Here is a 27,293-nt window from a genome sequence, read left to right as displayed (position 1 = left end):
TCCCGCAGGCTGTCGGACGCTCAGTCGCCGACCGTGTCCTGTGGGGTGGGGCGGAGGGGATTTCGTGAAGGGGTCTGCTGGCAGGAAAACTCGGATGTGCTTGTCGGCGGGAGAGGGATCGCTATTGTCGTGTGCCGCTCTCCTCCCTCAGGGACCCCGTCCAGGCGGGATCCCGCCTCCCTGAGCCCGAGGCGGTTGAGGGGAAACCCCTCGCCCTACCGCGCAGCCCGGCGTCGCAGCCTCGCTCTCGCCCTCCCCGCTCCAGCCCACCACCCGCCAGCCTTCAGGCCCTGCATCTTCTTCGCAGGCCGGGCCCACTCCACGCTCGGCTCAGAGAGGAAACTATGGAGGTGGTTCCCGCCCGCAACCGGGTGGAAATGCCCACGGTGAATGCCTCGGGGTCTCCCCACAATTGCTAAGGGAGGAGGGAAGGGAGGAGGAAACTGACTTCACTGCCCGGGAAAACTACCTCGATTCCCACACCAGCGTGGCCTGGGGATGGAAGGGAAGTCAAGGGGGAATCCTGGGCGGTTTCCCGGGAATCCCTTCGCCAAGGGGAGGGTCACCCTGTCCGCACACTCCGGTTACTATGACGATACAACCACAGCCTCCAGTTGCCATGACAGCTGCTTATCCAATCCGGTTGGTTTCCTTTCTCTTCCACCCTACCTCCTCCAAAAGTCTCCCAGTTTGCATGGGGAGGGGCAGCAGAGAAGAAGGAGGCCTTCGCGTCACTCGCGCGCGAGGGAAGACAAGAATCGAGGGATTGGCGGGCGGAACTGTAGGAGGAAGGAGCGGCGTTTCCGGCGGGGAAGAGTGGAGGAGTGGAAAAAGGAAGAGAGAAATCGGGTGGAGTGGAAAGACGGGGGGAAGACTTTGAGTGTAACTCCCGGTCGATTTGGGCTCGATGTTCCTGGTGAGGCTGGGGTTGCCTCCTCGCGCGGGAGAAGAGGGGTGGATCCGCAGGAAGCCGCCAAGCTCCACCAGCAGATCCCGCAGCAGCCGTAAAGGCGCCGCACGCCTTGTGGTTCGCAAGAGGGAGCGGTACAGAAAGACGGAAGTCACCCTGAAGGATCAGCGCTATTGAAATCTCGCGAGAGAAGCCCCACTTCCTTCCTCTGTTTCTCCCTCCTTTCTCCCCCGCCCCCTTCCTTCTCCCTCCCCTTTCCCCCTCCCGGGTCGGAGTGTCCCTGCGCCCCACGGGCCAAGAGCAGCAGCTAGAGCAGCCTTCCCCGCTCCCTCCCCCTCGCCTCACTCACCCTCCCCCCCTCCCCCCGCGCCGAGTGAGGAGGAGCCGGAGGAGAGGAAGATGGCGGCGGCCGCCAGCACCCGCGGTGCCGCGGGGCCGCTCCGAGGAGCTTGAGAGACCCACGGAGGCTTCGCGGGAAGACGCGGCGGCGGAGGATGAGCCTGCAGAGCGCGCAGTATCTCCGGTGAGTGCCCAGGCCTGCCCAGGACGTGGTGGGAACGGGCGGAGGGTTAGGGCAAGAGGCAACAGACACAGAGGTGGTATGTCCGGGGTGGTGGGGGAGTTGCTGCGTCCTCCTCTTCCCCGGCTGGGAGGCGGGGGCTCCGAGGGATCTGCGGGAGGGGGTGGAGCGGGCACCCACATGCCTGCAAGGGTGCCTAGCTCATGCCGGCCAGGCTGAGCTCCAGCGAAGCCGGCCGGTCCCGGTGCGAGGAGGGAGGTTGGGGAAGCGTGAGAATATGTGTTCGCGCGCGCCCGGGGTCTCGGGCTCGCCGGCGAGTGGTGGGGAGAGACGCCTGGGAAGGCATCTGCGACCCCAGGTAGAGGTGGGTGTGAAGGACTCCGATCCCTGTGGCAGGGGAAACGTGGTGCGGTGTGGGATTGGTTGGAGGGATGCATGCGGAGAGGACTGGGTGGAAGTCGGCACACCTGGGGTGCTGGGGGGGAGGGCAGACCGGAGGGGGGTAGACGGCAGGAAACTAGAGCTCGTTCTTCATTCGCGGGCTGGGAGTAGTGAGAATTAATTTCATCTGTAGTTAGTTGACCAGGTGGGGGGAATATGAAGACGGGGAATGAATGGGGAAGTGAGGAGAGGGAGGCACTCTCTATGAACAAGCTTGTGTTCCCTAGAAGAAACTGGGTTGGAATCAGTGTAGTTGGAAGATACCATTCTGAGAGTCGTGTGCATTCATTAAGTGTGGTGTAAGGAACTTGTATGTCCGAGATACAGTGACGCATGGATTGTGTGTGTGTGTGTGTGTGAGAGTGTGAGAGAGAGAGAGAGAGAGATGTGTGTCTGGGGTGGGCGGATGGCAGCTATTGATGAACATTTCAAGAAGGAGAAGATACAGATACAATGGAACTTAGTACCTGATAGCAGAGAGCATGTTGAATATAAAGACCTCAGCTATCATGCAGCGAGAAAGGAAGCTGAATAAGAACTTGGAGGTAGAGCTAAAGAGGGTCAAAAATCTTGATGGTACATAAAAAATAAGCTTAGATTAATTTGTGTGTTGCTTTGCTACTGCTTAGAAAAGGGGAAGATCTTAAAACTGGTCCTTTTTGTCTTGCAGGAGCAGAACTAAGAAAGGCGTTATAGGAAGATGTTTTTAAAAAGTGGTTTCATACCTTGTGGAGGAGGGAATTGGATGGGATGGAAGTCTGAAATTAGCAGAAAAGTCAGTTTAGCTGTTTAGTGAAGTGAAATTATTGATTGTGGATCCCTATATATATTGTAAGAAATGGTGGTAGGTGATACAAAGGGTGGCTGTTCTACTTTGAAATTAGCATTATTAAGCACAGAATGGAAAGGAGAGAATGATGAGATCTTTGAACTATGCTTGAATGCCTTTGTATAAAGCAACTTACATGCTCAATGACCATAGGACACTTGGAATGATATCTGTATATTGAGGCAATTTCTCTATTATCCCTTTATTGTTTAATGTATCAGATAAACTTAAAAAGTACAGCTGTGGCAAAGAGCAATGGTAGGTACTGAAGAGGGATATGGAAAACATCATGACAGTCCTTAATCTTAAGGAATTTGCATTTTAATATCTATTAGGCAAGTAAATTAATAATAGCACAGTACCCTGAAAGATACCAAATGTTATGAGTCCAAAGGCAGGAGATTACCTATCTAAGCAGTTGGAGGAATCAGGAAAAGCTGTCTATATTCATTCACTCATTCATATACTCATGATTCATCAGTTGTTTAGTTGGTCACCTATATGAGAGGCAGTGTACCAGCTGCTAAGAATAGAAAGTTAGAACTCCACCCTCCTTTAACTGGCTTATAGTTTGTTAGGCTTTAAGAGGAAAATAGCACTTATAATGAACTTTAAGGATGAACAGTATTCTGACAGGTGTGGATTAAGGAGTTTCCAAATGCAGTGAAACTGAACAAGATATTTAAATTGGAGAGAGAGAGAGAGTTGTTCAGTTAAACTAGAATGTAGGGGTGTTTTCAGTTGGAAAAGCTTACATAGAGTTTTATCAAGTTTGACCCTTTCCTTTTTCAGATTAGGAAAGTGATTTATTTTGTAAATCAGCACAATCAGAAGAACTTATCCTTGGTTGTGGAATTCATGGTAGACAACTTGTGATGAATTTAGTTCTTTGAAGAAAGGAGAAAAGAAAAAGAATGAACATAATGTTTAAATAAGCTACATACTTATTTAAAGTATGAAATGGTTGAAGTGAAAATGGTTGAGAATTGTATAGCTTTATGCCGAAACTGTAGTTCAAATATAGGTCTTTTGACTTTAAGTCAGCTGTACTGTGCTGCATGTCTGGTCACAAATATGTATTGAGAGCTTCCTATGTTCTAGATGTGGAAGGTACACTGGTAAACACAAGGGTAAACATGGAAGAATTTAGTCTAGTAGAAGGACAGTAAACATGAACAGAACAATATAAGGTAGTTACAAGTGCAAAGAAGCAAAAATTGGGATGTACTATTTTATATATTCAGTGTGTTCAGTGAAAGTCTATTTAATAAGGTGACCATATTTAAGAGGATGTCAAATATTATGATCTGTAGTTTATAGTTAAAATAGGTAGACAGAGAATCTGAGATTATTTGTTAGAAGGGAATCCACATGTTCATAGCTATCTATTAGAAAAATTACTCTGTACTAGGATAGTGGACTCTTAAGTTCCAAAATAAGGTCTTAGCAGTAAGATTAGAAAAGTGTGATGAAGTGGGGTGTACTTAGAATGGGAAGAGCAATGTGTGTTCTGTGCAGTGTCTCTTCTATTTTATAAATCAGCACAATCAGAAGAACTTATCTTTGGGTTGTGGAATTCATGGTAGACAACTAGTGATGAATTTAGTTCTTTGAAGAAAGGAGAAAAGAAAAAGAATGAACATAATGTTTAAATAAGCTACATACTTCCAGCCAAAAATCAAATAAGCAAAAAGGGGGATTCATAGGAGCTGGTGTCCCTTTAAGATTCCCCAGAGCCAATTAAAAAAAAAATATATATATATATATATATCTATATATATATATAGTTGTAGATGAACACAGTGACTTAATTTTATTTACTTATATGTGGTGGCTGAGGATTGAATCCTGTGCCTCACATGTATGAGGCAGATGCTCTACCACTGAGCCATAGCCACAGCCCACCCCAGAGCTAATCTTGTCCCATTATTGTCAGTTTTTCCCAGGTAAATAAAGCAAGTGTTAGGATTCATAGGAGCCAGGGACTGAAAGGTGTGTGTGTCTTGGAGGCGGGGATGTGGTAATTAAGAAGGACTTCACTAGCCTCAGTTTCCTTCTTTCTCCTTTAGATAATTATTCATTCCATTTAAAAGCTGCTGTGGGGAGACTGGAGAATATCTTCAAGGAAGCATTATGTTCACTCTCTTTGAAAATAGAACTGTTGGTTTTTATAGAAACTCAGGGAGGCTGCTGGGTATTGCTGAATGAGTGTGGTTGGGAGCGTAGCAGTTATTTGTGACCTTGACACTAGGAAGAGTTTATTGTCTACCTTTATTGGTGGTAGAAGACCATGACTGAGCAGTTTTTAAAATACATAGCTACAGATCTTTTCTCATGTCAGTGAAAATTAGTTTTCTCTTAGTTGAATTTTAATTTCTCAGGAAAAAAGGACCAGGGTGTCTAGCATTGAAATGGTGGCATGGTGGGAAATGAGGGAACAATGTGGCAGTTTCAAAAGAGTAAGAAATGAGGATATGAGGTAAGAAACCTCAGTAAGAACAAGAAAAGGGGAATTCAATATCAAGGGGACTGAATTAGTCTCAAGTTGTAGAAATATAACAGAAGAGAGGCAGAATCTCTTTATAGGAAAGGGGATGTTTTGTGGTTTTTTTTCTTTGCTGTTGTTGTTAGAAGGGAGATGTCATTTTTTCCTAATAGTAAATTAACATGACTCCTATCCAAATTAAAATACTTTCTTAAATTTTACAAAAGTGAGAATTGAACTTAAATATGGAGTTTCTAGACTGAAGATCATTGGGAATTTACCACTAAATTTGAAGAAAAATTGGATTTTAAAAATTTGATTTATGATAAAATGAAAGATTTTGAAAAACTTTTAACACTTAGGTGCAGTAAAAGGAAAAGGGTGCGTTGAATATAGTTGCTTTGGTAGGGGACGGGGGAGAGTGAGAATAGGCTATAGATGAGATCTTAGATGAGGTATAATAAATTTCAAAAGAGTGGTGTTTTGGAAGAGTAGAAATATGGATTAACAACAGGGTCAGAAAACTAGGGTAGGAGAAGTATTAAACTACCAGTAGAGAAGACATCATCAGAGTTGTTTTGGAAGATGAGAAAGTAGAATAATCATAGCCATAGGGAATACCAGTCAAACAGGTCAAATCCTATTATAAAAAAGGTGGCACAGGTGCCACCAAATGACATCTGTTGCTGTTATGGGAGACACTGTTCATAGTCTGTATTCTCTCCAACTTTTATCCTTTGCTTCTTCACTGTTTTTGGTTTTAATTTCCTCCTGTGCTGTGGGTGTTTCAGTAAACCCTTAGCTGATCCTTGGTATTATACTTTTTTACAAGAAAAGTCCACAAATTTTCCATTTTATTAGGATTTTTTTTTTTTTTGCTATGATACCTCTATAGAGAATAGGGAGTATTCTGGTGGCACACTTCTTTCAGAAACTTTGTTACCAGAGGTAGAAATAATGTAACAGCCACAGAATTGTCTTCCAACATTGCAGAAAAATGGTTTTCATTTAAATAGTAGTGAAAATATCCATTGTGTTGTAAGATAAAATGTGTAGTTGAAGGGCTGGGGTTGTAGCTCAGTGGTATAGAGTGCTAGCCTAGCACGTGTTAAGTACTAGGTTAATCCCCAACATCATATAAAAAGAAATAAATAAAATAAAGATGTTGTATCCATCTACAACTAAAAAAATTTTCTTAAATGTGTCCTTGTAAATTATTGTAAATCTTGGGATGAAGCTGGATAAAGTAGCAGGCAATGCCCTGTCCTAGCCTGTGGAGAGGAACAGGTAGGAGAGTGGGAGAATTGGGAGGAACATGTAACTAAATAGGCTGGGCTTCAGGTTATTTATTGTCTCCTGAGACTTCAAAAAATCCTGTAGCACATGCTGATTTTAATCCATGTGGTCTACCCAATCATGCGCATCCTTTGTAGGATATAAAGTAGCTTTGGTTCCAGAAAATCAGTAAAACATGATTTACCAAATATGGGGAAATTATTTGAAATAAATGACAGCCTCTTGAGAATTATACTTTGTTATACTGGTACATAACCTGTTTGACTATTGACTGGTTAAATTATTTTAGCAATTGATTTCTGCTTCCCTTGTAGTTTCAGATGGATTCAAAATATATACTTTCTGCCTTAGCCCATGTTTCATTTCTGTGCTAACAGCTGCTGTTGTCTACCTTTGTGATAGAGGAAGCAATTGTTGAGCTTTTTGTTGTTGTTTTTAATGAGTATGTTATAGTAAGATCTGGAACCACCAGTATAGCAAGTTTCTCAGGAGGCAGTTTTAGGGTGGAGAGTGGTTCAGACTTTAAAAGGGATAGTTTGTTTTATACTGTAGTAAAATTGTTGGTGATTTCCAATGATATCCCTAACTCTGGATAAATTTTCGGATATTTGTTATAAGGCACATGAATGGGTGCCTGAAAGTTTAGATGGGTTAATTTAACCCGTCTTCTTGTTCAGAGAATAAATTATTAAGCATAAGTCTTACAGATAGTGGATTGTTCATCTGTATGTAGATATGTTGGCAGTTGGTTGTACATATTGCCATATAAGTTTTGCAGTCGAACTATATTTACATTTAGTTTGTTGTATTGTTTTGCATAAACTTATCAGTGATCTGGGATATTGTAACTAAGAAGGACTAATCAGCAGTTAGAGGAAAAGTAGGGACGGAGTCTTGGCAAATATGTTACGTGGTAAGTGAGAACTTGTAACCACATCTTTTCTTATTAACATGTAATTGAAGCTGTTTAGGAAAGTTGTTTTTACTCTCTCTTGGTTGGACCCAATTTTTAGTCAGTGAAGAGAAAGTGACAACTAATTGTTCAAGAAAACTTTAGGAATCTCAGGTAGACTAGCAACTTTGGATCTTTTTCTTGTTGGCTTCATTTAGAACAGGGTTTCTCAGCCTTGGTACTTAGTGACAGTTTGGGCTAGATTGTTTTTCATTGTGTCCTGTGCATTGTAGAATGTTAGCAGCCTCCTTGGCTTTAACTTTAAGATTGTCAGTTTCATTCTTCCCCATTTGTGACAAAATATTTCCACACACTGCCAGATATTTCCCCAGGTGTGCTAGATGTTCACCCTCAACTGACAACCATTGATTTAGAAAATATATATAGAAAAGATGTATCATGTATGCATAGTGTCTGTCAGCTTTCTATCACTATAACAAATAACTTGAGATTATCAACTTACAAAAAGAATTTATTTGCTCACAATTTTGGAGGTTTCAGTCCATGTGTTTGTCCCTGTTACTCTTGGGCCTGTGGTGAGGCAAGTACATCATGGCAGAGAATGTGTGGTGGAACTAGCTGTTCACCTCATGGCAGCCCAGAAGCAAAGAGAGCATGACACTTCTGTCCCAGCCACTTTTGAGGGCACACCCCCAGTGACCTAAAACCTCCCATGAGTTTTTTTTTTTTTTTTTTTTTTTAAATTTTTTTTTTTTTAAGGCTCCCATGAGCCTTTCCCATTCCTCTCTCTTTAAGATTCTACAATCTTGTAGTTGTGCCACCCTAGAGACCAAGCCAAGCCTTTAACTCATGGGCCTTTGGCAGGGGAGGGGGGGGGACAGGACGACATTGTGGAACGTAACTGTAGCTCATAACACGTATGGGTCTATTTTCTTGTGTTCTCTTTCTCTAAGCCATGGATTATTTCTTAAATCTTACTGATCATTTTTCTCTTAGGAAGTAGTGGGCTACTTACCATTTTCATACGTTATCCAAAATGCTTGTACATATTCAGTTTTTTCTTTTTTAATCTTACCTGCCCAGTTTTATTTTGCTGGCAATTATTGAATACTAATGTGTAGAACACAATTACAGGGGTTTTGCCTATGGCCAATTCAAAGATACTGGAAAAAGACATTTAAGTAACAACAGCAGCTGGTACACCATTAAGTGCTGTGATAGAGAAACAAAGGTACTGTGTGAATTTGGGAAAGATGTTTATTCCAACAGAGGTAGAGGTAAGGTGAGGAGGGTATCTTGGAGGAGGTGAGAGCTGATCTAAGTATTGAAAGAAGGATGGAAGTTTTAAAGTGGATATTGGGACAAATTGTCATTTCAGGGAGGAAGGACATCTCTGTTATTCCAAATTATTTTTTAAAATTTTTATTTATCATTTAATACATGACATTAGTATTTTGATTAAGCCTTTCTAGATTTTTCTAAGATAGGTTTGTGGACAGAGAAGTAGAAATGTGAAAGTAGTAGTTCTGAAGATTTGGTGACTGGTAAAGGCCTCAAAAAAAAAAAATTAAAAAGGAAAAGCAATTTGGTCAAGTAGGGTTCCTGCAAAATCCTCTTCTTTAAAAAATTGTGATTTTAAATGTACACTAATTCTCTGGAACCTATTTCAACTGTATTATTCTCTTCTTTTAATCTTTTAAATTATTCTTTTCTTTACTAGTCTTCTCTTCTGTGAACCAGCCTCAGTTTTCCCTTAAAAGTCCTATTCTGGTCTGATTTTTCTGGTCATTCCTTATCTTTGCTTTATGGCTCACCATTTCAAGTTTGTCCTACAGTAGTTTTTTTTTTTTTTCCCTTTTATTACCATCCAGTTATTTTTCTTTAGTACTTAATTGGAGTTGACATTTTCACAGGTGCCAAAGATCTGCCAAATTAATCCACTGATAATTTCCTTTCTCTTTCATACTCATGCTTTTGTCTTCCTGTCTGTGATACTCTGTCCCTCTCTCCCTCTTTTTTTTTTTTAACTTGACCATTGAGCCACATCCCCCGCCCTATTTTGTATTTTATTTAGAGACAGGGTCTCACTTAATTGCTTAGTATCTTGCTTTTGCTGAGGCTGTCTTTGAACTTGCAATCCTCCTGCCTCAGCCTCCTGAGCTATTGGGATTAAAGGAGTACACCACTGCATTGGGCTCCTGTCCCTCTTTTATGTATCTATTTATCTATCCATCCCACCAGTAAACATTCTCTTTGGGTAAGCTGTATCCTAGGTCCCTGGGAATAAAAATAATTTGTCTTCAAGTAGTTTTTACTAAGCTCACAAGAAGTACCAGTTAGCATATAGTTTATACTAGCTATGATATGTATGTAGGGGACCTACCGGAAGTTCTTGAACTCAGTTGCTTTCAGTAACAAATCGATTACCTGCCCAGTTTTCCTGGCCTACCTCACTCCACCAGTGGCAAAAAGAAAGGCATGCCCCATTCTTGTTCCCCTCCTGGCATTACTTTTTCTGATATCACATCCAGTCACAGGATTTTTGCTATCATTTCATCATCATTGTTTAACATCTGTCAAGTATCTACTGAGTATAAATCATTGTGCTAGGTTCTGGGAAGACAAATTGGTCTGAGACATCCCTGCCATTAATGAGATAGGCAAAAACATAAAATAATGCAAAGAGTACAGTTGATTATAGTGCTTTAAAAACGGAGTTTCTGGGGTAGAATTGCCTGGATCTAAATCATATCTCTGTTATTTACTAGCTGTTACCTTGGGCAAACTCTTTAGACTTTCTGTGCCTCAGTTTCCCCATCTGTAAATTTGGGATAATAATAATTACAAAGCTCAAATAAGTTAGTATGTGAAGTGATTAGAATGGTTCTGGCAGATTGTCAATACTGTATAAATTTTAGCTGTGAATAACACCTGAAAATTATCCTCTGGCACTGACCAGTCTTATCATTTTGCACCTCTGCCTTCTGGTCATTCCTCAGTTTAGAAGTCTTACTGTGTCACATCAAATTCAGCAGTCATAAAAGTAAACTCTTAATCTTTCCTTTTCTTTTGTCCTCTTCCTGGTGTTTTCTCTTTTTCCTCATTGGTGCTGCAGTACTCTTCCTTCCTGACCCCAGTCCAGGTTTAAATCCTTGCAGTCATCTTTGAGTTTTCCCAGTTTCATCACATCTTCTCCATTTATACAGTTCTGGAAATGTTGCCGCCTTGTTTCTCGTTTCTCCTTTTTCCTTGCTGCCAGTTTTATACCTATACTATTGAAGTATTCTTCCAACTGATGCCTTGCCTGCAGTTCTTTTTGCAAGCAGCAAGAAGAAAGCATTGACTTTGGGCTTTAAATGTTGCCCTTTACTCTCTGTTTTTAGACCAGCAGCTTACCATCTGTGGATCTTGATTTCTTTATCTGTGAAATGGAATATTGATCTTGGAAGATTTCTGTCCTTGTTAAAGTAACTGATTGTGTGTATTTAGTAAATTCTGGTTCTCCTTTGGACTTCCCATCACCTTTTCCACTGCAAATTAATCTCTCACATTACTTCTATCTTAATATTCCTGGGAGATTATTTGTATGTGGCTTTTCCTTCCTTAAATTCCTTAATCTGGCATTGTTGGCTATCCAGAAATTTACTCTCACTCACTTCTGCCATTTGGTACCTTTTTACTCTTTGATAGGAACCACCTGCCATAGACTAATGAGTAACTTCCTCATTGTCTTCTAAACATGATGCCTATTCCTGCTTAAGTATCTCTTATGCTGTTTCCCTTGTAGATAGTGCCATCTTCTATTAGTTTCTTAACACACTTGAAGATTCTCTTACCTACTTTGGTGATTTCTCCATGCTTTGAATACTAAAACATTTTCAGTTTTTTAGTCATTTAGTACTTATAATTTCTTCTTTTTTTGTGGGGGGGGTGGTTCGCAGGAGGGTTGCTAGGGTTTGAACCCAGGCCAGCCTCAGCAACTCAATGAGACCCTATCTCAAATAAAAAGGGCTGGGATTATAGCTCAGTGTTAAGTGCCTCTGGGTTCCATTGCCAGTACCAAAAAAAAAAAAAAAGTTTGATATTGGAAATGACTGAGAGTTTGGTTGAAATGAACATCACATGAGAGGCTGGGGTTGTGGCTCAGCGGTAGAGCGCTAACCTAGCACATGCGAGGCACTGGGTTAGATCCTCAGCACCACATAAAAATAAATAAATAAATAAAAGTACTGTGTCCAACTACAACTAAATATATATATATATATATATATATATATATATATATATATATGATCAGATGAGTTTAGTGGTCAGATTATATATTGTAAATTAAAATTGAAGGGATTTTGATTAGTCTTCATTTCATTGTGAGTTTCCTAGGGAAACTAGGAAACTAGTTTCTCTTTCATTGAATCTCGTCATTAATATTTGTGTGTGTGTGTGTGTGTGTGTGTGTGTGTGTGTTGCTAGGGATTGAACCCAGGACCTTGTGCATGCGAGGCACTCTGCCAACTGAGCTATATTCCCCCCTCCCCCAGTAATCTTAAGGGGGCAATTTATGTTGTAATGGCTGGTGTTTGTTGTACAAATTCCTATTAGATTAGGGAGACACAAAAGAAAGCTATTTATTCAGTGCATACAGTACTTTCTTGAGATCCACAGGTTTTTAGATTTCTTTCCCCTACTTTTCTAAATCATTTTATCTTAGGTAAAATTTAATTATTTAGAACATTATTAAGTATGAGGGAGATAATGAGAGTTTTGTGAAAACATGATTCTGAGGACGATTTTGGAATAGTGGGGTTTATATTTTAGAATCCTCATCTTTTGAGATAAAGAAGAGAGATGGAGATGAGTTTTGTAGCATTAAGGGGAAACATTAGAAATCTTTAGTTACTGATATTAAGTGAAGTCTTTGGATTTAACTGAAATCTGTCAAAATACTTTGCATACTGTGTTTTGGTGATTGGGGTTTTACTCTCCCAGGTTTTGTGCATGCACATGCATGCTGGGAATTGAATCCGTGGCCTCTGCATGCTAGGCAAGTATTCTATCCCAATGCTACACTCATAGTTTACTGTCACAGTTCTTGATGCCATTTTAATTCCATGATATCTTAAGTGATTCTAATTCTGATATATTTAAGTAACTGCCATAATTATGCATTAATATCCTCAGTCTGTTTCCTAAAATTGTTCACAGACCACAGAAATTGAGTCTTTTTTCCTTCCCTATTCTTTCCAAAGGCATAGTATTTCAGGGGTATGTAGGTTGGAATATAGCAAATTAGTGTTTATTTTACTAATACCATTTCTTAAGAAATGTCATATATTATTAGTTTTCTTAATCAGCCCATCACCTAAATAAAAATTTTAAAGGTACTGTACAGCTATGAGATAAGCAGTAGTGAGATAATCAAAATGCACCTAAAAGATGGTACTCAAAGAAAAACACATTTAAGACTTTTGTCTTGGAATTTTTCTATTAAGTGGTGAAAACAGATAAAAAGTATAGTGTTAAGAGAACCATCACAGACTAAGCTTAAATATTAAAAGAGGATCTTAGGGCATCGGTAAAATTTTGTATGTATGCACACATGTAGCCTGTATAATGTATTTTGAAGTGTAATTTTAAAATGTTGATATTATTTGTGGTATTGGGGATTGAATCCAGAGGCATTCGACCACTGAGCTATATCCTTAGCCCCTTTTTATTTTTTATTTTGACATAGGGTCTTGCTAAGTTACTGACACTGTCATAGAACTAGTGATCCTCTTGTTTTAGCCTGCCCAGTAGCTAGGATTATAGGCATGTGCTACCACACCAGGCAATTTTTTTAATACCTAATTTTATATAATTGTTTTCAAATTTACTTAATTTAAAAAAACAAATGATCTTTGGTTGAAATAATAATTTTTTAATGAAAAAAGATCAGAACATTTTAAGAAACATAACTTAAATGATAAGGCATATTGTTTGTAAATTCTGTTTTCTATAAGGAAAGCAAAAGAAATGTGACAGATTAATAATTTTCTATTTTAAAAAGTAATTTGTTAATTTGGTTGTCTATAAACCCATACACTAGGATCTTTTTGGCTTCCTAAAATAGCATTATGGTGTAGCAATATGACCTGGAACCTCTCTAGGTTTTTTTTTTTTAAGTAATTTCATTGTATTTTTATACATTTATTTTATTTTATTTTATTTTTATGTGGTGCTGAGGATCGAACCTAGTGCCTCACTCATGCGAGGCAAGCTTTCTACCACTGAGCTATAGCTGTAACCCTCTATTTTAGTTTTGCTATCTGAAAAATGCTTATAATAGGATTACCAGGAGAATTTCACCAATATATGTGTATGTATAAAGTACAGCATAGTTTCAGATGAGTAAAGAGCCTAATTTCTGCATTGATTTAATTTTCTGCATTTTAAAAACATATTGGTATATGACTTATAAGTTTGCAAGTTTAGTCTTGGAATTAGAACAGTTGTGATATAAATAGCTGTAGGATAATTGAGGGGTCTTTACTGTAAAACAGACTTCTTTATTCTACAAGAATACATTCTTAGATATTATTAGTACTTTGTACTTTTCAATATACTTTTTTTAAAATTTATTTTTTAGTTTTAGGTGGGTACAGTATTTTATTTTTATGTGGTGCTGAGGATTGAACCCAGTGTCTCATGCATGCTAGGCGAGCACTTTACCACTGAGCCACAACCCCAGCCCCTCAATTTGAGAAATTTGGTTTAATTTGGATTCTTTATAGGATTTCTCATTACTTGCAAAATGCTATGTGTTGTGAACTTAAGGAGGGAGATATACTTTATTTATTGTTTCCCAAAGTTAAGCCCCTTAATATACTTTTCATATGCTCTTCTTAAATATACACAGTAACCTTGTATAATTGGATTGGAATTTTTTAGAGAAGTAAGACTTAAGTCAAGACACCTAATTAATAGACAAGTTGGGATTAGTCTTAATCTACTCCCTCTTTGACTCCATGCACTTGAATTTAAAAATGAAAAAATGTGTTTGAGTATTCACATTTACTATTGATGTTGTTAAGTGGTGTAATATATTTAAATGATTCACAATTAGGTGGTTGCAAATTCATCTATTAAAAAGGATATTTCTTAAAAATTATTTTTTAAAATTTCAAGTGTTAGTATAGTTATCGTCTTTGCCACGTTTAGTATCTACTTCTTTTTGAAATAAAACAAAAACCAGAATATGGTAAGCATAACCCTATATATGATAGTTCTAGCCACTGTTGGGACATCAGACCTAAGTCTGGACTCTTAAAGACACATAGCAACTATGGTCACCTTACCATCTAGGGATACATAGCCTTCCAGTTATTTTTTTTTATATGTATATAAACATATCCACATAATTGTATGTGCATATGTATGTGTGCGTCTTGAAAACTGGGACTGTACTATATCATGGTTTTGTAATCTTTTTTTCAACTGACATATTAAAAATGTATTCATAATGGTATACCTATATTATTGAAAAACTGGCATGCTGTTCTGTTGTATTGAAGTATTATAATTTTTTGAATTGATTTCCTAATAGTAAAAATTTACATTGTCTCCAGTACTTTATTATTTAAGAAAATGTTATTACGAACATCCCTGAACATGTCTGTCATTTTTGTACATCTGCTTAGGTGGAAAGTATATTGACATTTAAAAGTGTTTGTTAGACGTATCCTCCTTACCCCCAGTATGTTCATATCTGAACCTTTGGAACCTGTGAATATTACTGCATATTACTTGGCAAAAGAGTTAAGGTTGCAGAGGAAATTAAAATTGCTAATCAGTGGGTTTTAAGGAATTGTTATGGATTATCTGGTGGATCCAATGTAATCACAAGGAACCTTTAAGTGTAGAAGAGTGAGATAAAAGAGCCAAAACTAGAGATATGACATCCTACTGGCTTTGAAGATGGAAAAGGGCCAGGAGTCAAGTAATGCAGGTAGCCTCTAGAACTAGGAAAAGGCAAAAACCAGAATTCTGTCCTAGAGCCTTCAGAAAACAATTTAGGCATGGTAGCCCACTAGTAGCCATTTTGAACTTCTAACCTTCATACATGTAAGATAATAAATTTGTGGTGTTTTTATATCACACAATTTGTGGTAATCTGTTACAGCAGCAATAGGAAACTAAAGAAATAGATATTTCCATAAATTATCACAAAGTTCAAACTGTTTAATCTGTCCCTAGCATTGTTTAAAAGTACCTGATTCTGTACATCCTCATCAGTAATGAGTGTACATCCTCATCAGTAATGAGAGTCTCACGCATCTCACTTTGTTTTTAAGCAGACCCTTTGATGTCTTTATTTGTATTTCATGTATGCAAAACTATCCAGTACTATAGCAATTCTTAAAATGTATCTTATTGAACATGAATTTTCTGGTATATTCATGGTCACTAGGCTTATCAGTGTTTCTAAGGCAAAAATAAATTTGAGAAAATTGGTTTAATTTGGATTTTTTATAGGATTTTTCATTACTTGCAAAATGCTATGTGTTGTGAACTTAAGGAGGGAGATGTACTTTATTGTTTCCCAAAGTTAAGTCACATTTCATAGGATTGACTATTTTTTTTTAATGGTGCTTTCCCTTTTGAGATCTTTTCTCTTAACCATTTTGTTAATATACTCAATCTTCATATATGCTGAAATCATACCTTAGAATTCATCATTCTTTGGAATTCTTCTATCTCTAAAATCTTAAATTCAGCCATTCTGTTTTGACCACAGCTTCATCTCTGTTAAATTAACTGCTTCTGGTTAAGGCTTCCAGTATATTGATTTTTTGTCTCTACTTTTTCATTTTCTTCCTTCTGTTTTTACTTTCCCTCCCTGCTCGTCTTTAGACGTCACTTTACTATCTTACTTGTTCTTCTTCCTTGTCCCATTATCCTTCCACCTCACTTGTTTGGGAAAATTCAATACAGAATGATTCTGATAATGTCCTTCTTTGGGTATTAACAGGTTACTCCACATGGGAATAAAAATATTACAGAGTAGTTCATTGCTATTAAAATGTATAGTCTTCACTTTGGTATCTGTTAGTTGTTTTTCCCTCTCTGATTTGCCTTTAAAGCAGTGGTTTTAAACTTTTACTATTTTCTTGTAGTACTCTTAGCAGATGACTTTATAGCACAAAGCCTTTTGGTGGGACTTATCTATTTCTGCTCCCCTTTTCACTATTCTGGTGTTTGTCCCCTCTTCTCAGAATGGGAAGAAGTTGGCTTCCTCCATATTAAGGTGTTGACTCTGTGATCTCACAGTGTTTGTTCTGTCTCACCTTTTTCTCGTTATTGGAGCTTCATCATAAATATTTAAACACGCTCCCCTTAACCTCTACATCTTTCCTAGCAGTGTCCTATCATTTCCTCTTCCTCAGTTATCACCTTAAAAATACGGTTTGTGCCGACTCTGCATCCTCACCTCATGCTCTTAAGATTTCTACCCCTACTGCTCCACTGAATCTATTCTTGCCCTGGTTACCAAAGGCCTCACCTGTTTTTAAAGTCCATGGACTCTTTCCATTACTCCCTGTTTTTCTCTACAGCATCAATGATGTGTGGAAGAATATAAGGACATGAGTTTGAGAGTATGAACTTCATTATAGTTCGGATTTGATCCTGAAAGCTATGGCAAGTCATAGTAGTGTTTTAAGCAGGAAGCAATAGAACCAGAGGGAATTAGAGAGGATCCAGGTGAAAAGTGATTTAGGGTCCAGATTGAGTGACTGTTATTTATTTCATCTTCACACAAGAACCCTGTTAAAGTAGGTGTATCTTTTGATGCTTGGTGAAACATGAGTTTTCCTTGTTTTAGACCCAGATGTGGACTTTTTTTTTTTTTTTTTTAATTTGCCTCATTTTCGGATCCCTAAATTCCCATGTGAAGTGAGATGCAAACAAGAGGACAATTTAGATTCTGGAAATTTCGACCATGTATTGTAAAGTGAGTTTGAAAATAATATAATGTGATACCAACCTAATAAAATAACAGTGGTTCTTCTAATCTCACTCACCACAGCAGAGAACACTTCTGTGACCAGACGTGTGGAAAGTTTTCCCGACACACCAAGCTATTTTCCAGTGGGTATCTTAATTTAGATCAGTTCTGAAGCTAGTTATTCTCAGATCCCAGAAGTTGAGGACTCATCTCACAAGACTGTCTCCACTTCAGACACCAAACACAAATAGTAGGTTGTCACTTATATATACTTCTGACCAACAGGGCATAAATTGGGTTTCCCACAGCCTTACTCATTGGATTCGATAATTTGTCAGGAGGCTCACAGAACTCAGGGAAACAATTTATTTACATTGTCTTTTTTTCAAATAAAAGATATTTAAGGATATTATAATAAAGGATATGATAAAGCATCATACAGATAATATTCTTTATAAAAAAAGATGCTTTATAATATCCAGATTAAGAAATGGATAGAGCAAGATATGCAGTGAGGAGGAAGCACAGGCATCCTTGCCCATTCTGGGTTCACAACCTTCCAGTACTTCCATGTATTCAGTAATCTGGAAATCCATCAGATCCTTGTTCTATAGTTTTTATAGTGCTTGATCTCCAGATCCTTCTCTCCTCCCCTTTCTTTTTTCCTTTTTTTTTTGGTGGGGGAGGAGGGTACCCAGGATTGGACTTGGGCACTCAACCCCTAAAGCCACATCCCCAGCCCTATTTTATATTTTAATTAGCCACAGAGTCTCACTGAGTTGCTTAGTACCTCGAAGTAGCTGAGATTGGCTTTGAACTCGCGATCCTCCTGCCTCAGCCTCCTGAGCCGCTGGGATTATAGGCATGTGCCACCAAGCCCAGCTCTACTCCCCTTTCTTAAAGGTCAGTGGGTGGGCATGAAATTTCTAACCCTCTAACCGTTTGGTCTTTCTGGTGACCAGCCCTAACCTGAGTCACTTTTTTAGCATAAAACTTAGATATGACCAAAAGGGATTTATTATGAATAATGAGACATTTCTATCAGTCAGGAAATTCCAAGGATTTAGGTACTCTGTGATAGGAAACAGAGACAACGACCAAATATATTTCATATTATGCCACAATAACCATCAAGTTTTCTGCTTTCTGTTTGTTACCTCCAGTGTTTACTCATACTGAACTAATGATTAGTTTTTCCTCTCCACTATTTTTGGCAGCTGGTGTAAAGCTACTGGTGATGGCGGCTTTCAAAAACGTGTCACCATGAGTGATTCTCCATTGTTTTAAATGCTTACAGGGAATTGCATTCCTTTGTAAGGATTTATTGTTTTGTGTTGGATTTGGGAGATGTTTGTAGCATACCCTGATGTAATCATATGTGTATCTTTGTGAAACTTTAAAGGGGAATCCTGAGTTAATATCTTTCATTTTAAGGGCTGGGGATGTGGCTCAAGTGGTATCGCGCTCGCCTGGCATGCGTGCGGCCCGGGTTCGATTCTCAGCACCACGTACAAACAAAGATGTTGTGTCCACTGGTAACTGAAAAATAAATATTAAAAAAATTCTCTCTCTCTCTCTCTCTCTCCTCTCTCACTCTCTCTTTAAAAAAAAAAATCTTTCATTTTAAAATCTTTTTGCACATCTTTTTATGATTTTATAAATAATGTTTTTTAGGAATCATTTTGACCTATTTGTTGTTTGAAAGCCTTCTTGATGATTATGCTCTTAGACTCTGTCATGGATCCTGGGTTAACTCCTATTCACCTGTAATTTGGCAGACACTGATAATGCTTTTTGCTTTTTCAGTTCTGACTTTGAGGCCTGCATAGATTTGTAGTGAGGAATAACTTTATAGAATAGAGAGGCTGTTTTTCTTTTGACTTGATTTGTAATGGCCAACACTTATTTTTGTGCCAGGCATTATTCTAAACATTTATTTTTATTCTTTGAATTGCGATAGGAGTACTATGGGATATATACTAATATTGCTTGTTATACAGGTGAGGAAACAGAGGCTCACAGTAGTTGAGGGTCATATACAAAAAGACAGAGCCAAGTTTTAAACTCGGAAATCAGGTTTCAGAATCTGTGTTTTTAACCATACATCATACCAACTGTATTTCCATAGTTACATTCTTATTTGTTTAGGATTGTAGGATTTTCATTTTTATTTTGTATGTTTATTATATATTTACATAAAACACATAATTAAATGATCTAAACAAACATTTCTCATCAATCTCAACCTTTCCAATGCACTTATTTTCTGTGAAAAGTAAAGAATGGGTGGGATAGTTTTATCAATATTGAGGGAAGCAAAAAGGGAAGACTTGTTTTCTTTACTATTTGAAATAAATTTATTTAGACTGCTTTAAGTCATCTTACTGACTAGTTGACGTATTATTTCTTCCCTATTATAGCTACCCTTTCTCCAGTTTCTGCCTTTAGTATTGATATTTAAATACAGTCTATTTACCAGGATCTCTGGAAATATTGAAAAACAGTTGTTTATGGGAGCAAGTAATTCTGACCCACCTGGGTTCATAGGACAAGTCGAGAATAACTTCCAGATTTTTTTTAAACTACAGAGAAGATTGGAATTCTGTTTTTCCTTATTGACTAGGTAAAATTATTATATGGAGATATTTATGTGCTGGCTTCTAACGCTAAGGGATATGGTTTTGTGTGTTTGAAATTCAAATTTTAGTAAGTTGCTTCAAAAGGAAAAATTCAGTGTGATTTGCTTATTAATTTATTTTTGTGATGCTGGTCCTCCTGCACATTGGGCAAGTGCTCTGCCAGTGAGCTACATCCTTAAGCCCCAAGTGTGACTTTTTTAAAGTAACAAATTACTAAAGCTTTATTTTGTATTTGGCAAAATACATGTTTGAATTTACTATTTTCCTTCTTAAATATATTGTCAATTGAAATCAAAATGGCAAGACTGTGGTTAACCCAAGAAAAAGGACAACTTTCTTTTACTTCACAGTGTTAACTTTTTTTTTTTTTTTTTTTTGGTGGTAGTACCAATGATTGAATTCAGGAGCACTACACCACTGAGCTACACCCCTAGCCCTTTTTGTTTTGAGAATGTCTTGCTAAGGTACAGAAGCTGGCCTCAAACTTGGCATCCTTATGCTTTGACCTCTCAAGTAGCTGGGATGACAGGTGTGTGCCACCATGCCCAGCTCCTCTTTTTTTTCATGTTGCCCTTTAAATATTCCTTCTCAGAAAATTTTTTCTTGAATCATTTTGGCATTATTTTCCTCAGATAAATAACTAGGGGTTTCTCTTTATTCTTTTTTTTTTTTATTTCTCTTTATTCTTAATCCTCTTTTATTGGTCATATTATTTGTGCATTCACCATTTTTTGTTGCCATTTAGCATTTGAAGAGAAATGTACAACCTGAGGGCCATACTGACATTCAGTAAATATTGGTTAATAATATGTGAGCTTGTACTAATGCAATCATTTTGAATTATATGAATTTCTCACAATAATTGACATACCTTGTTCTTAAAGGAATGGTAGAGTCTGAATAATCAGTAATATTTTTCTTGTGACATAAACACAGCGAAGTATACTTGATTGAAGCAATGGAAAGAAGCAATAACTGTATCATTGTCTTTAAAATTTTTTTTTTTAGATGTTGTTGGACATAATACCTTTATTTTATTTTATTTATTTTTATGTGGTGCTGAGGATTGTACCCAGCGTCTTGCACATGCTAGGCAAGCGGTCTACCACTGAACTACAACCTCAGGCTTTTAAGAAGTGCTAGTACAGTATAGGTGTAAAGATGGAAGGATAAGGGGAGTTTATATTCTTAAATTGTGAGGAACAGAAACATTCTGGTTTATTTAAGCATCCAGGAGTTGGAGACCTCGGTTCAGCATCTGTAGGAGTTTCCTATTAATACTATAACAAATTACCACTACATTATCAGTTAAAATAACACAAACATGTTATCTCACAGTTCTGGAGGACACAGTTTGAAATGGGCACTTGCCCTTTCCAGCTTTTTAGGCTGCCTTGGCTCATGGCCCCCCTCCATCTTCAAAGCCAGTAATCCTATCATTCTACCTTCTATTTCCCTTATTACATCTTTTTAAATTTCTTGCCTCCCTCTTTTACTTTTTAGAATCCTTGTAATTGTATAGGGCACACTCAGATAATACAGAATAGTCTTCCTTTTGCATAAATCCTTGATTTAATCACATCTGGAAAGTTCTTTTTCCGGATTTACATATTCAGAGTTTCTGGGAATTAGGCTGTGGACTTCTTTGGGGATCATTCTGTCTCCCATGACAGCTATACAACCAGGAACAAAGTCTCAAATCACACCTGTGAAGATACTGTGCAGCACCTCAACTGCATTCATCGCTGATATGATTACAGTATTTTTTTTTTCTTTTTCCTAAGTACTTCAGCATTAACAGTATCTTCATGTGTTAAATGTTCTCACTGACAAACCTTGAAAAACAAGCCTTCACTTTTCATATAGGAAACTGAAACTCAGGCCAAAGATCAAACAACAAAGTAAACAGGAATTGAATTATTTAAATCTACTTATATAATATAAAGTGCCTAGAGTGCCAAGTGTTATGTTAAATGATAAGATAGTGAAAAAGCTTGGCTTGGCTTCATTCTCAAGTTCATATCGAATTTTTCTGCTTGGGCTGGGCAAGGGAGGTCAAGTGAAATAACCTTGAGAAGGTAAAATACAGTTTCCCTGAGACTGCTTACTGTAGCTGTTATACATATAACTCCAAGGTCCTGCAGCTTGGGTTGAGGCCCACCCTCCAAAGGTAGACCTGATATTTTCCTAGGGAGTCTTCAGCAGCCTTATCTCTTGTCAAGTTCAGGCTATAATCCCCATTAGATTGTTTTATATGTGAATTTGCTTACTAATTATCTCCTACAACCCCTGGTCAACAACATAAGTTCCCTGAAAGCAGGAGTCTTCTGTACTTTCTTCACTGCTTTATATCTCTGGGCCTAGATTAGTGTCTTAGATATAATGGGCCCTCAAGTATTTGTTGATGGAATAAGAGGTAGATTGTAATATACAACTTTTCTATCAGTGTCTTTCCCCTTTGTGTGGCTAATAAAATACATAGATTGAATACTTTGTAAAGAAATTTGTTACTTACCGTGCTTGAAGCTGGGAAGTCCAGGGGTCCTACATCTAAGGGCTTCTTGCTGTCATCCTGTGGCAGAAGGACAGGAGACAGCAAGTAAGGCAACTTTATAACAAACCCAGTCTCATGATAACTATCCTACTCTCCTGACAAGAACATTAATCTCTTTATGAGAGCTGAACCCTCATGACTTACCTAATCACCTTTTATTAGGCCCCCACTTCCCAAACTGTTGCATTGAGAGTTTCTAACACATGAAATTTAGGAGATACATTCAAACTGTAGCAATTAGTATGCAAGGTGGTTGCCCTGGAGAACCTTCCCACCCTTACCCCACTTTATAGTGTGGTTTTTAAAATTTAATTTAATTTTAATATTTTTAGTTGTAGATGGACACAATAACTTTAGTTATTTTTTATGTGGTGCTGAGGATCAAACCCAGTGCCTCACATATCATGTACTAGGCAAGTGCTCTACCACTGAGCCACAATCCCAGCCCAGTCAGTATGGTTTTAGGCAACAGATATCTTTGTAATCTTTCCTTTTTCATATTGTTAAAATAAGAGATCCTCATGAGTGGTTTATACCTGTACTGATCAAGTATAGAGGTTACTAGCCACCTGTGTCTATTGAGCACTGACTTTTAAATTTTAATTAATTCACATTTCAAAGACTTATGCTTGATTATGTTATTGGAAAGCTTTTATATGTATGGAACAATTTGGATATGTAAAAATCTGTCTTTTCAACAGTAAATTTTGTGAAATCTGAATTATGTTAAGTATTTCCAATGAAAATCTAGGATGGGGAATTTAGAGGTGCTGTAATTATAAAATACATATTAGATTTTGATAATTTATTGTGAAAAGAAAGAATTTTAAATCTTTTAGCAGTTGTTAATATTGATTGCATATTCAAATGCTAATATTTTAGTTATGTTAGGTTAACTAAAATTCAGTGTTTTCTTTTTCTTTTTAAATGTAGCTACAACTTAATTATATGTGTACTCATATTTCTTTCTGTCAGCCAGTAGTAATACTATAAGGAGTTTCCACCAAAGGAGTTTTATTATGTTTTAAAAAACAACTTTATTTTTTTTTGTCATCCTCATTATCTTGATATTTAAATCACAAATAATATCTTAGCAGGCCACTTAGTTCAGACTTTATCTGTTTTTGAGCTAGAAATGAAATTGATGTGTTTAGGATTGGTATGATAAATTTGGGAACTGTAGTGAAGTCATGAAGACTATTGGTGGAAACTGCCAAAATTCACGTGAAGACAATAAGAACCTAAATCAGGACACTGAGAAACATTAGTGAGAGATTTTTAAAGGGATATAAGCAGTGGGATTTTAGTAACTGTTTAGATATGAAGGGTGAAGGAGCAGGAGAGTCATTGATGATACTGAAGTTGGCCTTGAAGAAGTGGTAGAACTTTTAATGGAAATAAGGAATAAAGATGTATGTATTGAAGGGAATTTTAAAGGAATGTCTATGCTGACAGCCCTATGGGCAACTGGAATGAGACCATAACATGAGCTGGGTTAAAAATTATGGACTTTATAGTTGTCTTTTAGTGGTAAGACTTAAATCTGTAAGCAGGGAAGTACAGCCAGACTTCCACCTCTGCTGGTTCTGCATCTCTGGATTCAACCAACCCTAAATTGAAAATATTCAGGAAAAAAAATCTATAGACTTAGCTCAGTGGTAAAGCACATGCTAAGCATACACGAGACCCTGGGTTTGATGAGTAGCACCCCCTAAACAGTACAGTAAAAGTAATTTTTTAAAAAGCATTTACATTGTATTTGGTGTTATAAGTAATCTAGAGATAATTTAAAATATACAGGAGGATATGTTAAGGTTATATACAAATGCTATAGCATTTTATATGAGGAGCATGAAAATATGTGGATTTTGGTATTTAAGGGGTGTCTTGTAATCAATCCCCTCTGGATATCAAGGCCAGATCCTCAGGGAATAGGTGCTAGATGATGATAAAATTAACTTGCATTCTTAATGGCTTTTAACACCCCATTGTTGTTACAAATGTATATGTGCCTTGAATAATACTAGAGGATTGAGAAGTAAATTTGTAATATTAAAATTGCTACCACTGCTGTCAACCCCTTCCAGCCTTTTTGTGAATGTATAAATTTGTATTTTATGTATATACAGATGATGCCTTTTAGAGTAAACATTGTTTTTGAAGAACCACAAAATTACCTGCTTTTGGGCTGGGGATGTGGCTCAAGTGGTAGCGCGCTCGATCCTCAGCACCACATACAAAGCAAAGATGTTGTGTCCGCCGATAACTAAAAAATAAATATTAAAATTTCTCTCTCTCTCTCCCTCTCTCTTAAAAAAAAAAAAAATTACCTGCTTTTTCTCTGTTGACACATCACAAGTCAATGCAAAAGACTTCCATGACCTTAAAAGATATGAACCCCCACCACCTCAGCACACCTGCAAGTTAGCAGATCAAATTCAGTTCTGTCACTGTCTACCTGGAAATAGCACAGATCCTATAGGTTGAGGGAGTTATGAACTAGGAACCATGAACAAAAACCCCAAATATATATGATGACCTCATAAGCATATTTTTTTAAATTTTATTTTTATGTACGTGTTTGGGGATCAAACCCAGGGCTGCACATATCCTAGCCAAGCACTCTGTCACTGAGCTATACCCCAAACCCCAGCATATACTATTTTCAGTCAGATTCTTATCTTTCTATAACAGAGTACTCTTCATCTGAAATGTATGGTTATGAATTTTTACAAACATATCCTATAACCATCACCCAAATCAAGATTTAGAACATTTCCAAATCCCCCCCAAAATTTTTCAGGCCCCTTTGTAGTCAGTCCTGACCTATTTCATCTTCTATACCTCAGGCAAATCATTACTCTGATTTTTATCACTGTTGGTTTCTTTTGCTTGCCACAGGTTCATAGTGGAATAATATAGTGTGTATTCTTTTGTTTGTATTCTTTTGCTTGACATAAAGAGATTCATCCATATTGTTGGTATACATTTGTAGTTCCTTCCTGTTGACTGCTGAATTGTATTTCATTGCATGTATATACCAGTTTGTTCATCTATTCACCTTTTTAAAAATATTTTGTTGTTGTTGTAGTTGGACACACTATCTATTTTTTATTAATTTATTTTTATGTGGTGCTGAGGTGAGCACTCCACCTCTGAGCCACAACCCCAGACCCTCTATTTACTTTTTGATGAACCTTTAGGTTTTTTTTTTTTTTTTTTGCTATTGTGAATAAAGCTTTGTAGAAACATTCTTTTAAGAATGTTTTCATGGACATATTTTCATTCTTGATACTTGTGGCTGTGCACGTTAATGTTCAGTGAGGATATTTTGGTCAGTGACTGACTGCATATACAAGGGTGGTCCCGTAAGATTATACAGGAGCTGAAAAATTCTCATCTCATTGACTGAGACCAAAAGGCAGAAGTATTAAATATTGATGAACACAGTTTATTAATTTTTAATTTCATTGAATCCTCTAAGAGTTATTTACTCTGGGGTCGTCCATTTTTGTTTCTATAACAATACCTGAAACTAGATAATTTATAAACAACAAAAATTTATTTCTCACAGTTTTGGAGCCTGTAAAGGCCAAGATCTAGGTGTTGGCAGGTTCCGTTTCTATTGAGGGCCTTGTCTGCTTGTAAAATGAGACCTTGTTTCTGCATCCTCCAAAGGGGACAAATGCTGTGCATTCACATGGCAGGAAGCAATAGAAGGATAAAAAAGGGGCTCTCTAGTTCTCTCCAGCCCCTTATGAGCCACTAATCCCATCCTTGAGGGGGTGGAGTCTTCATAGCCTGATAATTTCTAAAGGCTCCATGCCTTAATGCTGTTGCTTTGGAGATTAAGTTTCATCATGGATTTTGGAGGACACATAGACTTTCAAACCATAGCAGGTTGTAAAAATTTGCTCCTAAATCATCTTCCAGAGATGTTACAGATCAAGGCTGGGATCCATTTTGCATTAATTTGTATGTATGCTGTTTATGTATTGTTTGAGGTTGAGTTTTTTTCTAGTTTTAAATTTTTATCCAGCATCACTTATTGAAATTTTATTTTAACCCATTAAATTCCTTGCCACTTTGGTCAAAAATTAACTATACACAGACACCTACATACAAACATACATTCATACATAAGTAGAAGAATTTATTTCTGACCTCTTATATTCCATTGGTCTGTCTCTGCCCTTATACAGATCGCTCCCTGTTCCCTTGAATTTTCATAGCTCTTCATTAGGTTTTGAAATTAGTTTAAGTTCGTTACCTTTATTCTTTTTGAAAATTGGTTTCTAATAAATTTTTAAAACCAGCCTCTTGGTTTCTACCTGAAACAGCCTGCTGTTTTTTTTGTTTTGTTTTGTTTTAATTATTGGAATTGTGTTCTAACGATGGATCAATTTAGGGAGAATTATAAGTATTTCTAAAGAATCAACTTTTGGCTTTTACTTTTTTCTTTTCTGCTCTTTATTATTTCCTTCCTTCCACTTTATTTGGGCATAATATGCTTTTGTTAGCTCCTTAAGGTAGAAGCTGAGATCAATGCTTTTAGACTTTTCTATTTTAATGTAAGCATTTAAAGCTATAAATATCTCTACTGCTTTTATTGCATTCTACACATTATGTATGTTTCCACTTTCATTTGGTTTGAAATGTTTTCACATTTCTCTTATGATTACCACTTTGACCTTTTATTTGGAAATACATTATTTCATTTCTAA

General features: G+C 37.5%; 1 protein-coding gene across 5 annotated transcripts in view; it reads left to right on the top strand.

Annotated features, from left to right (window-relative positions):
• The first annotated feature begins 707 nt into the window (after positions 1-707).
• Smg7 (SMG7 nonsense mediated mRNA decay factor) overlaps positions 708-27,293 on the top strand; it is a 78,551-nt gene continuing 51,965 nt past the window's right edge. For 3 of the 5 annotated variants that reach the window (XM_076832259.2, XM_076832255.2, XM_076832253.2), the window contains exon 1: positions 708-1,433. Coding sequence is in view for 1 of the 5 variants with exons in the window: in XM_076832258.2 (XP_076688373.1) it covers positions 1,405-1,433 (29 nt within the window). In the remaining 4 variants the exon portion in view is untranslated. The remainder of the gene's footprint in view (positions 1,434-27,293) is intronic. The other 2 variants (XM_076832258.2, XM_076832260.2) reach the window with 2 other exon arrangements.

Source organism: Callospermophilus lateralis, chromosome 13, assembly GCF_048772815.1.
Source record: "Callospermophilus lateralis isolate mCalLat2 chromosome 13, mCalLat2.hap1, whole genome shotgun sequence".
Lineage (NCBI taxonomy): Eukaryota > Metazoa > Chordata > Mammalia > Rodentia > Sciuridae > Callospermophilus > Callospermophilus lateralis.
The sequence above is the reverse complement of the archived record's forward strand: the minus strand, read 5'-3'. Positions and strand labels throughout refer to the sequence as shown.